The sequence below is a fragment of the Hyla sarda genome, chromosome 2 (genome assembly GCF_029499605.1).
Source record: "Hyla sarda isolate aHylSar1 chromosome 2, aHylSar1.hap1, whole genome shotgun sequence".
Classification (NCBI taxonomy): domain Eukaryota; kingdom Metazoa; phylum Chordata; class Amphibia; order Anura; family Hylidae; genus Hyla; species Hyla sarda.
This window is the reverse complement of record NC_079190.1, coordinates 113634993-113647759: the sequence shown is the minus strand read 5'-3', so window position 1 is coordinate 113647759 and position 12767 is coordinate 113634993. Positions and strand designations below refer to the sequence as shown.

The following is a 12767-nucleotide window of genomic DNA, read 5'->3' as shown; positions in this document are numbered from 1 at the left end:
AATTTTAAAAAAAAAGAACTATCGTACAGGAACACCTATCCCCTATCCTTTGGGGTCAGACCTCTGGGAACCCCTGCACAGGACCCCAGCTTCCCCTGGGGACCCCCCACATGAAGAGGCAGCCGAAACGCCCCCTCCATAGAGATACCTGGAGGGGGTGTGTCGGCGGCCACTTTGTGCGAGAGTCGACGCTCTGTTTCCAGGGAGAGCCAGGGTCCAGCGCAGGAGAGTGCGGTGGGTCCAAGTGCTAGTATGCCACTCAGTCTTAAATGTATCTACTGGCCTTTGGATAGAGAAAACATTTCTGCACGGTACTTCTCCTTTAAGGCAGTGTTTCCCAACCAGGATGCATCCAGCTATTTAAAAACTACAATTCCCAGCATGCCGGATAGCCTTTGCTGGGAGTTTTACTTTTGCAACAGCTGGAGGCACCCTGGCTGGGAAACATGCAAGAAAACCTCAGCAAAACAAAACCGTCTGGTTTATAGATCTAATCCAATATACAGCATCCATACACCGCTGTATTATGCCTGAAACAGATCAATGTGGACCCAAATTCTGGGACGCAACCTCTTCTATTACGTATTTATCAATTATGGCTCAGGAAACTGCAATAATGACAAAGTAGCAAGGCTAGCTGAGATCAATGGATGCTCCATCTTGTAACTCGTTCTTTATTCTTATAACTCAATAACCGAAATATTAACCCCAAATCTGCCGTAATGAGTTTGTAAATGGAAACAATGGGGATGATTTATGAAAACCTGTCCAGAGGAGACGTCGCTGAGTTGCCTATAGCAACCAATCAGATCGCTACTTTCATTTTTCACAGACCTTTTCAAAACTGAAAGAAGCAATCTGATTGGTTGCTACTGACAACTCAGCGATTTGATAAATCTCCCCCAATGTGCCCATCTGCTTGTATAATACTGGAAGATCATTCCTACGATCTTCACTTTATTACCCATTAATATAGGGTTGGGATCTGCTTAAGGCAGTACTCTGATTTCCAAGGACTACTTATTCAGACGCCTCTAACACCTGGAGACCAGACGCCATTAGTGAATCCTGTTGAAATATAGTTTCATAAAAAGAGTATTAGACCAAATACAAATATATCAGACCAGGGTGTGTGAGCAGGGGTATAACTAAAGAGGGTGCAGAGGTAGCAGTCATACCAGGGCCCTGTGTCTGAGGGGGCCCCCAAGACACCTTTGCCCCATTATAAGACACCAGTATGATAGGGATCGACCAATATTGATTTTTTAGGGCCGATACCGATAATTTGTGCCCTTTCAGGCCGATAGCCGATAACTTATACCGATATTCCGGTATAAGTTATCGGCTATTTCTCCCGCCCGGCCCACAGAAGCAGCTGCAGATCAATGATTTAAAGCGGGCGCTTTAAATCAATGAACTGCAGCGGCTTTTGTGGGGCCAGAGACCTCTGCCACCGCCCGACCGTTTCTCTCCTCCTGCCTGTCCTGGGTCCCATCCCCGGTTTTATAATTACCTGTTCCCGGGTCCGCGCTACTTCTAGCTCCCGCGGCATCCTGAGCTGTCATTGTGCGCACTGACAGTGACATTGCGTTGAGGACATCACTCGTCATTGCGCTGTGCAGCGCACAGCAATAGCGCAGGACGTCGCAGGAGCCAGAAGTAGCGCGGACCCCGGAAACAGGTAATTATAAAACCGGGGATGGGGGAGGCAACGGGGCAGCGGCGGTCTCTGGCCGGGGCATTATCGGCAAGGTAATTGCTGATACCGATAATTAGAGATGAGCGAACTTACAGTAAATTCGATTCATCACAAACTTCTCGGCTCGGCAGTTGATGACTTATCCTGCATAAATGAGTTCAGCTTTCAGGTGCTCCCGTGGGCTGGAAAAGGTGGATACAGTCCTAGGAGACCCTTTCCTAGGAATGTATCCACCTTTTCCAGCCCACCGGAGCACCTGAAGGCTGAACTAATTTTCGCAGGATAAGTCATCAACTGCCGAGCCGAGAAGTTTGTAACGAATCGAATTTACTGTAAGTTCGCTCATCTCTACCTATAATGTCCAAAATCTTGAATATCTGCCGATAATATCGGACAAACCAATAATCAGTCGATCCCTAGTCACATGGCAGGTATGGGGTCCTGTTAGAAATTTTGCATTGGGGGCCAGAAGCTTCAAGTTACACCTCTTCACGCGAGGCTCTATCCCACCTCCTCACACTTTCCATACAAAGTTTAAAGCTAAAGATTAATATCAGGATTGCAGCTTTATTACTCACAAAGAAAGTGCGTACAATTTGGTCTAATGCGGGATGAGCAATTACTACAAGTGTCTGAATGGAATGACACCCGCCTAGCAAGATTGACTAGTTCCGAAATTTGGTCCCTGTGACCTCAATATTGGGACAGTCAGTCTGTTATGGTCATTTACATTCAGAGGATATTTGATTTATTATGTTCGTTATGGGGAAGGTGTATATCCTGCAAAATCCTACCGGGCGTTATGATTGTAAGTGACATTTTTTTATATGTCACAGTTTGCTTATTTAACATTATCAGTGCCTGGGATTGTGCTAAAAAAAAGATCTTTAAAATTATAAAAATATATGATGAAGCACGGCTTCCCTGCTGGTTTTGTTTGCATGGCTGCAGTGATGTCATGGCCATATACCTATTATACCACTGCAGCCATGTAAACCGTCTTACAAAGGGAGAACCATTAAAACAGAAACCAAAATGGACATGGATCTGGAGTCTGTTTCCATGGTAAATCGCTGGGACAAAATAAAATGTAGTGTTACATTGAAGCCAGATGACTGGTGGACCATATAAATCAGTGGTCTCCAACCTTCGGACCTCCAGATGTTGCAAAACTACAACATCTGGAGGTCCGCAGGTTGGAGACCACTGATATAAACCATGGACACTTCAGGCCTTCCGGAGCGGGTTTCTTACCTGGCTCGGGGTAAATTCCGGAATGCCAAACTCCTCCTCTATAAATTCCATCACTTCTTATTTTAAATTAAGACAATATATATTATATATACACACACACACACACACACACACACACACATTAAATTAAAAAATGTAAAATAAACGTAAAAAAAAATAAAAATAAAGGTTGCTAAGGTTCATATAGCCTTTAAACTTCTTAAATAACTAAACCATAAAATGCTTTGAAACAAATCTGCACACATGGTGGTTTAAGGGCTCGTCCACACTATGGACATTAAAGGCGTATTCCAGGTAAAAACTTTTTTGGATACATCAACTGGCTCCAGAAAGTTAAACAGATTTGTAAAATGACAGTAATAAAGAAAAGGGGTCCGGCAACTCACAGTAAAACGCTAGCTGCTAATCGACACGAAGTCCGTCAATGGGGCAGGAGGTGAGGGAAGCTCAGGAGGCGATCAACCGGTTGATTTCGTGCACGTGCACTTCATCCGGCCTCCTGTAAATGACTTCTATTAAAAAATCTTAATCCTTTCAGTACTTATGAGCTTCTGAAGTTAAGGTTGTTCTTTTCTGTCTAAGTGCTCTCTGATGACACGTGTCTCGGGAAACACCGAGTTTAGAATAGGTTTGCTATGGGGATTTGCTTCTTAACTGGGTGTTTCCCGAGAAACGTGTCATCAGAGAGGATTTAGACAGAAAAGAACAACCTTAACTTCAGAAGCTCATAAGTACTGAAAGGATTAAGATTTTTTAATAGAAGTAATTTACAAATCTGTTTAACTTTCTGGAGCCAGTTGATCTATAAAAAAAAAGTTTTTTCCTGCATAACCCTTTAAAAGGGAAATGCTGCTGCAGCTGCTGTATGATGCTCCACAGGAAGTAGTTCTTTTTGAATTTCCTTTCTGTCTGACCACAGTGCTCTCTGCTGATACCTCTGTCCATGTCAGGAACTGTCCGGAGCAGGAGAGGTTTTCTATGGGGATTTACTTCTACTCTGGACAGTTTCTGACACGGACAGAGGTGTCAGCAGAGAGCACTGTGGTCAGACACAAAAGAACTATACAACTTCCTGTGGCGCATACAGCAGTTGATAAGTACTGGAAGGATTAAGATTTTTTAATAAAGGCAATTTACAAATCTGTTTAATTTTTTTCAGTGGAGTACCCCTTTAAGGTCCTCTTATAGCGGTTGGCGCCTAATTCTTTGGTGGTAGGACTGTGCGGACATTACAGTCACCTGAGATGGCAATGCAGTCTCATAGCAGACATAGTTATTGCCTGCAGAATTCTGTTGCGGTGATTTCACAGTCTAAGCGGAATCCTACTGAAAACAATGGGACTGGTGGAATGTCCGCAGTGTGGACGAGCACTAAGATTCCTAACTTTTTTTTCCCCTTTGAAGATCAAAATTACATTTGCAGCTTTTTCTTCATGTCACACAGAGCTTACGATTCTAACAGAGACAGCGGCATGGCTGTTGTCTTTACCCATTACATAACATGCCACACGCCATGCAGACTGCTAAAGAGAAGACAAAAAGCATGGTCCCTGGCTGTCCGAAAACTGTTCGAACCAGAGAGACCTACCGGAGACCTACACTTACAGCAACACAAGATTACAGCCCAGGACCAGACAACATACACATACAGTGCTTGGTCTTTATTGGTCTAAGCAACTTTGCAAACCGTCTTAAAGGGGTAGTCCAGTGGTGAAAAACGTATCCCCTATCCTAAGGATAGGGGATAAGTTTGAGATCGCGGGGGGTCCGACCGCTGGGGCCCCCTGCGATCTCTCTGTACGGGGCCCCGGCTCTCGATAAAGGGGTACTCCAGCATTCTGAACATTTTGTTCAGAGCGCTTGGAGTCGAAAGCAGTGATCACGACGTCACGGCCATGCCCCCTCCATTCATGTCTATGCGAGGGGGCGTGTTGGTAGACACGCCACCTCCTATAGACATGTATGGAGAGGGCGCGGCCATGTTGTCACGATCTCCGACTCCAAGCACCCTGAACAAAATGTTCAGAACGCTGGAGCATCAGAGTACCCCTTTAACTATCATATTGCATCTACAGCTCATATGTAGACCTGTATGTCTCCATGGTAACAGACTTCATATAAACTGTAGTCTGATTCGGCAGTCATATTGGCATCACTCTGTTCCTGCTCCTAGCTTAAAGGGGTACTCCCGTGGAACACTTTTTTTTGTTTAAATCAACTGGTGCTAGAAAGTTAAACAGATTTGTAAATCACTTCTATTAAAAAAATCTTAATCCTTCCAATACTTTTTAGGGGCTGTATACTAAAGAGAAATCCAAAAAAGAAATGCATTTCCTCTGATGTCTTGACCACAGTTCTCTCTGCTGACCTCTGCTGTCCATTTTAGGAACTGTCTAGAGCAGCATTTGTTTGCTATGGGGATTTTCTCCTGTTCTGGACAGGTCTTAAAATGGACAGCAGAGGTCAGCAGAGAGCACTGTGGTCATGACATCAGAGGAAATGCATTTCTTTTTTGGATTGCTCTTTAGTATACAGCCCATAAAAAGTACTGGAAGGATTAAGATTTTTTTTTTTAATAGAAGTGATTTACAAATCTGTTTAACTTTCTGGCATCAGTTGATTTAAAAAAAAAAAATATATATAAAAAAAGTTTTCCACTGGAGTACCCCTTTAAAGGTGGTATGGCTGTAGGGTCAAGTTCCACAGAGCTTTACAGTCTTACCGTTTTTTAATTTTAGATACATTAGAACAAGAAATACAAATGGGTCTGAGGGTGGACATAGCCCTTAAGTTACTGGGATACTTTGCAGCATTTAAAACAAGACCTGAAATAAACTACATATCCCTTTAAGAGCCCAACCATTTCCTGAAAAATGCATTAAAAAAATTTAATGTAAAGCAAAATTTACCTTTACAACTGATTTTTATAGAACAGTCTTTTCCTTATAAACCAACACTAACCATCAATATATGGCACCGAAAACCATGAACTCCCTTCAGGCATTGCTCCGGAAATCATGGCAGAGCGCCAACTCTGGAGACCAGACCATAGAGATGCCCAGATGACAGACACAGAAGAAGTAGCAGCAGAAATAGAGGTAGTTATGCCATGTTCTATATACCAGCCATGTTTTCAGCACATATACATCATTTTATACAGTGCCGGACACGATACATGGATATTCCCTGCCAGTATCCAGAATAGAAGCTTAAAGCAAAGTAGAGGAATAAGTGCTAATAAGAGACTGCTAGAAGCCGGTCAGCGACACAAGGGAAGGGTTCTAGCACTTTTACGCTAAATATATAGCGGGTTCTTACCACATTAGAGGAAATAATGTGGAGGGAAGGTACATTTGAATATGTTGCATGCTAATAGTGCCATCTGTGACATGTATAAGAAATGATACGCTGCATTTCATACAATCTGAACTGGACTAAAGTTCATAAGATGGGTCTAAGTCCAGTGTTTCCCAACCAGGGCGCCTCCAGCTGTTGCAGAACTACAACTCCCAGCATGCCCGGACAGCCAACGGCTGTCCGGGCATGCTGGGAGTTGTAGTTCTGCAACAGCTGGAGGCACCCTGGTTGGGAAACACTGGTCTAGACGACCAGTCTATATTGGGCATAAATAGTGTAATAACCATGGAAAAATATTGCACTATAGCCATCTTACCTGGCAGAAATGCCTTATTATTGTGCAGATTATACATGCAGTATTGAGGATTATTACAGAATTGTATTCAGCGCTCCTATGTTGATCAGCTGTAACGCCACAGGAATCGAATATAGAAACTGGATGCAATGTGGACTCCAACCTGACATCTGAATCGCATGAGCACGAACCAGAAAAAAGGTGGATTAAAGACATTACATTGGCTTCTATAGCACCGGATCCCAGGCTTTGTGAAGTAACGCCCTGTTCACATCTGCATTACACACTGCAGATTCAGTCCAATTTAATGGGAATAATAGCACATCACACAGTGCTATTTCTTCCATCAAAAGGACAACACAGCAAAACCCAAAGGCCCTCTTAAAAGTCAATGGGGTCTGTTAGGTGCCATTGGTGTGGCACTCCATTTTACTACAGCTGTATGAATTGTATCCTCCAGCTATTCTCATAGCCCATTTTACTCCATGAAGAGATCTGGACATTATACTACTGCACTATAGTAACTTCCCTGGGATACAGACACCCTGCGTCTGTAACATAAAGGACCAAACAGGTACTTCAACATCCTCTTGTTTCCTGTCCCATCATGTCTTCTGCTATGCCAAAATATACAGGCAATGAGCACTGCGGAGCCCACATTGACAAGCAACAGCCACTGAGACAGGTTTCCAGACACGAAGAAGCACTATCACAAGCCCACGTGCAAATCGTGCATGACTGGGGGGGGGGGGGGAGGGGGTGTTGTGGTATGGGAAAGATGGCGAATGAATGCGGTGTGCTTTCCCATGGATGTCAATTGTTCACCCACTCAGTGGGTGCAGGTCCACTTTGACTTTCTCTCCACTGCTCAGCATTCCTATGGTGGGATAGAAGCCTCCCTGAGGCAAAATGGATTCCTTCTTTCCAATGATCTTCCCATTCCTTGTGAAGAAAACCTAAGGATATAGACATGTGTTTTTTCAGTAAGTTTACATTGGCAACAGGCAGAGCATCAGTGAGGCTTTAAAAAACTATTTCAGAAGCAATCTCTCCATCACCGGGACACGTACTCTTTATATCAGGAAATCTGTCCAAGCGGGAACAAGTGCAAAATGGAGAAGTAGAGAAAATTAAATGGGCACTGTCCGATACAAAAACTTTTGATATGTTGTAAATCATGTATAACCAATAGGTTTTGCAATTGCTTTCATTAGAAGATTTTCAGTATTTCATACTGAAAAAGCCAGTCAAACAATTGCCCACCCTGCCTGCTTGGACACATACTAGTCCTGCTGTGTCCATGCATCATCACCTATGTCATGGACACAATTCCTTGATTGACAGCTGTGAGCGCAGGGTTCACAGCTGGAGGAAAAATCCTCCCACTGTCAGCTTGAGTCCCGCTACTGTCAGTGAGGACAAGCTGGGAGTTGTAGCATACTGAGGGAGGGGGCGGAGACCTGCACAGTGAGGCCACACCCCCTCCCTTTGAGAGGAATTCAGACTAGTGAGCTAAATTAAAAGTGTAATTAAATAAAGGTGCTAGACACAAAAAAATAGATGGTCAGGATTAGGTACTGAGTGATAAATTTAAAAAAATGTTGATCTGACGGTACGCTTTAACCCCTTAAGGAGCGGGGGTTTTTCAGTTTTTTCATTTTCGTTTTTTGCGCCTTGCCTTTAAAAAATCATAACTCTCTAAATTTTGCACCTAAAAATTCATATGATGGCTTATTTTTTGCGCCACCAATTCTACTTTGTAATGACGTCAGTCATTTTGCCCAAAAATCTACGGTGAAACGGAAAAAAAAAATCATTGTGTGACAAAATAGAAAAAAAAAAAATGCTGTTTTGTAACTTTTGGGGGCTTCCGTTTCTACGTAGTACATTTTTTGGAAAAATGAAACCTTATCTTTATTCTGCAGGTCCATACGATTAAAATGATACCCTACTTATATAGGTTTGATTTTGTCGGACTTCTGGAAAAAATCATAACTACATGCAGGAAAATTAATACGTTTACAATTGTCATCTTCTGACCCCTATAACTTTTTTTTATTTTTCTGTGTATGGGGCGGTATGAGGGCTCATTTATTGCGCCGTGATCTGAAGTTTTTAACGGTACCATTTTTGCATTGATAGGACTTATTGATCGCTTTTTATTCATTTTTAAATTATATAAAAAGTGACCAAAAATGCACTATTTAGGACTTTGGAGTTTTTTTGCGCGCACGCCATTGACCGAGCGGTTTAATTGACAATATATTTTTATAATTTGGACATTTCCGCACGCGGTGATACCATATATGTTTATTTTTATTTACACTGTGATTCTTTTTTTTATGGGAAAAGGGGGGTGATTCAAACTTTAAATAGGGGAGGGGTTAAATGATATTCATTCACTTTTTTTTGCAGTGTTATAGCTCCCATAGGGACCTATAACACTGCACACACTGATCTTTATCATTGATCACTGGTTTCTCATAGGAAACCAGTGATCGATGATTCTGCCGCTTGACTGCTCATGCCTGGATCTTAGGCACTGAGCAGTCATTCGATGAACGGACAACGAGGAGGCAGGTAGGGGCCCTCCCGCTGTCCTTTAAGCTGTTCAGGATGCCGCGATTTTGCCGCGGCTATCCCGAACAGCCCACTGAGTTAACCGGCAGCTTTTACTTTCGCTTTTAGCAGCGCGCGCTATTAGCGACGGGTCCCGGCTTCACTACGACGCCGGGCCCGCCGTGATGTGATGCGGGGTTACCGTGTAACCCCGCGTTATATCACGGGAGCAGGACCAAGGACGTACCTGTACGTCCTTGGTCCTTAAGGGGTTAAGTGAGAAAATTCAGCAGTGTGGACAAGCCCTAAGAGACCCACTTCTGCATTTTGGATTTTTTCCACTTGGGACAGATTTTTTGATTTAAAGAGCTGCTTCAAAGGACTTGTGTGCCATGCTTTTTGAATGGAGAAGTAGAGGAAATCCTGCCATGTGAATGAAGCCTTTGGTCATCGTTCACACAAAAGAATTTTCGATCCGAATTAAGCAGAAATATTCAGCTCAGAAATGTTGCTGCAGAGTATGATTGATTTCAATGAGATTCTGCTGCACTGTGCACACGGCCGAATTTCCGTGGAAGAAACATCTGCGCAGAAGTCCCAAATTACGGCCTCCGCTGGTTTCAGTGTTAAGCAGTTTACAGCACTGAGAGACCTTGAGGGGCAGCTCACACAGGCTGCAGACAATTCAGTCTGCAGAGGAATCACATAGGCTTTAAAGAGGTACTCTGCGGCTCAGTGTTTGAAAAACTGTTCTGAACTCTGGAGCCAGCGCCGGGAGCTTGTGACCTCATAGCCCCGCCCCCTCATGATGTCACACGCCGCCCCGTCAATGCAAGTCTAGGGGAGGTTTTAGGTCCGGTTGTAAAAGCGCATACGGCGCAAAAATGAGCCGACCGGACCGAACGTCTCACTCCGGTCGGCTCATTGAAATGAATGACATACGGGAGCGCATACGGTCACATACGGGAGCGCGAGCTTTTAGCTCCCCCCTGCCGTATGCGCTCCCGTATGGGACAAAACGTAGTGTGAACCCAGCCTTATGCAGTTTTTAAGTTTTCTTTTCAACTTAAGTACAACCGAAAAAATAAGCCATAGATCAACGTGTTTGCAAATACATCATACAAATAAAATAAGTTAACTTATCCTTCTTGTCCTCAACTTACATTTGCAGGAGAAGGTGATTTCCCTTCTATTAAACAGGCAGAATGAGACTTGAAGGTGAGAAACTAAGCCATCTCTTACCACAACTTTTCTGCCCTCATGATCCCGCTCAATGTCCTCCTCTTCTTCCTCATCTTCCTCCTCCCCATCTTCATCTTGCTGCTGCTCTCGCCTGAGGTACATAACATTCCTAACCCCACGTGGCTGCAGCCTCATTTCCTTCATGTCACTGCTGTCATCGCTTTCTCCTATAAAGGGTGAGATTAGGGTTACAGATCACATCCTTCTTAAAGCATTTGGTAAAGAGACACGTGTTACTGGGGCTGGGTGGAATTAGGAAAAAAAAATATCCACATTTCCCTAGCCCCGGTCCCCTATCTCCTGCCTTCTTTTTGCTTCTGCGACGAGATTTCGGCACAAGAGCTGTCAGCTCAGCCAATCAATGGCCAGTGATAAAACGGTAGGTCCTGCAACAAGCACTTGTCTCAGAGACAGGACTAAGACAGGAGATCAATGACCGCAAGGAGCTGTACAGAAGCTGCGAGGGGGGGGGCAGGGTTAGTTAAATAAAGTATTTTTTTTGTTTGTTTTTTTTTTTTTACCCAGCCTCAGCAACATATACATATTGATGGAATATTTCTTTAATTTTAATAAAATTCTCCAAACCTTCACTGTCAAGAATATAGTCTCTTGGAAACATTATTCCACAGCCCATTATATCTCCTTTATAACAGCGTGGACCAAAAGGATCCCCAACTCCACTTCCATGAAAGATCTTTCCGTCATCTGTGAAGCAAGGGACATTTGTGCATTACTCAAGCAAATGATACATATGGGTACTTGCCAGATTTATATATACACACACAGACACACTTTCTTAGACATTTGTTTTTAGAATATTTCCCATGTTTCTCCTCTGTTGCTATCAGAACAACCTACATGCTACACTTACTCAATCCTAAGGTTGTATTCATAAAGGAAACATCCGTCTGTCCATTCCTTCAACAGGGATGAGCTGCAAAACCAGACGACTCAAACAAATGTGCTGCTCTTTCTGGCTGCCTACAGATGGGCAAATGCCTTCAACACCACATCGGCCAGTGTCAGAGTCTCTGCTGTACTGACAATGACAGTAAGACCCGTAATTGTACAATTTGGAAAACTTGTCCCTCATTACAAAACGGCCAGCCAAGCTATAGCATTCATAACATAGTAGCATGAATCAAGCAAGACCAGCAGTGGTGGGAACGTAGAGCTCTTTTAAAAATCTTAAAGTGTTTCAGAAAACTTTTGACATGTCAGAGAAATGTTCAAAAGTGCTTAAGTGGCAAGTTTCCACTTGGCTTTTTTCCCTGCGTTTTTTTTTGTGTGAAATTTTACCTTGTTTAAAAATTAATAAAAATGTCATTATAAGAAAGAAATTTCATTAAATACAATTTTAATAAGAAAAAAGTATCTCCATCCCTTTTTTGGATCGCTAAAGTCCAAAAAAAGAATAAAAACCGCCTGCAAAAACTCCAAAGTTAAAACCCACATGGCGTTTTTCTTGTCATTCTTTTACTCCTATAGACTTCTATGGGAGAAAAATGCCACAATTTCAGGGAAAAAACGCCATAGGCTCAACATGCTGCGACTTTGCAAAACCGCCAAGGAGCTGAAAAACGACACAAAAAAAAAAAAAATAATAATAATTATTATTATTATTATTTTAAAAAACGCCAAACTGAAAAATGCAAAGTGGAAAAAGTATTTTGCGTTTTTTCATTGATTTACAGCTAACATTTGGCCGCAGCAATTTTTCAATGAAAAAACGCCATGGGGGCTGTTTTGGCATTGTTTTGGGCAAAATGCCAATAAAAAAAAAAAAAACTGGTGGAAACTTCGCCTAACAGTGGGGGTCTGAATGCTGAGACCCCCACCAATCGCTAGAATCAGAGAAAGTGCTAAGTCACGTGCTTCTCCCGCTGGTTCTAACTATCTGTGGGGGTCTCAGGACTCCGACCGACTCCAATTGATTAAAACTTTTGACATGTCTATGACATGTCAGAAGTGTTTTGAAAAGACAGGAACACCGAGTGTCTGCTGGTAGCCCTCTACCAAGACAAGGCATGCACCATTTTTCTAGCTGCTACGTCAGTCAGGGTGATATGTACCCAGTTTTATTCAGCCTCTCTAGGGACTCATTACAGAACAGAAAAACACTGTACCTGCATGGTAGGCAACAGAACCCCGGCTCCATCCTGGGTGCCTGTTTTTTGGGTAATCCTGTATAACAAAGTAAAAATAAGAAGTTGATGAAATCCCTGTAAAAAGATTACACCAAGTAAAACCTTATCAACTGTGATGAAAATACAGAATCCACCTAAAATTGGAAGAAGGCATTGGGGTAGATCAAAACCTGTGTAGAGGAAAAGTGGTGAAGTTGCCCATAGCAACCAATCG

General features: G+C 42.9%; 1 protein-coding gene across 4 annotated transcripts in view; it reads right to left on the bottom strand.

Moving 5' to 3' along the window:
- Positions 1 to 5547: 5547 nt before the first annotated feature.
- SPRYD3 (SPRY domain containing 3) overlaps positions 5548 to 12767 on the bottom strand; it is a 36280-nt gene continuing 29060 nt past the window's right edge. For 3 of the 4 annotated variants that reach the window (XM_056555319.1, XM_056555320.1, XM_056555321.1), the window contains exons 8-11: positions 12533 to 12590; positions 10992 to 11111; positions 10407 to 10573; positions 6517 to 7561 (exon numbers count right to left, since the gene is read on the bottom strand). In XM_056555319.1, coding sequence (XP_056411294.1) covers positions 7427 to 7561; positions 10407 to 10573; positions 10992 to 11111; positions 12533 to 12590 — 480 coding nt within the window. In that variant the 3' untranslated portion in view covers positions 6517 to 7426. Of the gene's footprint in view, positions 6437 to 6516; positions 7562 to 10406; positions 10574 to 10991; positions 11112 to 12532; positions 12591 to 12767 lie in introns of those variants that run through there. The other variant, XR_008888472.1, reaches the window with a different exon arrangement.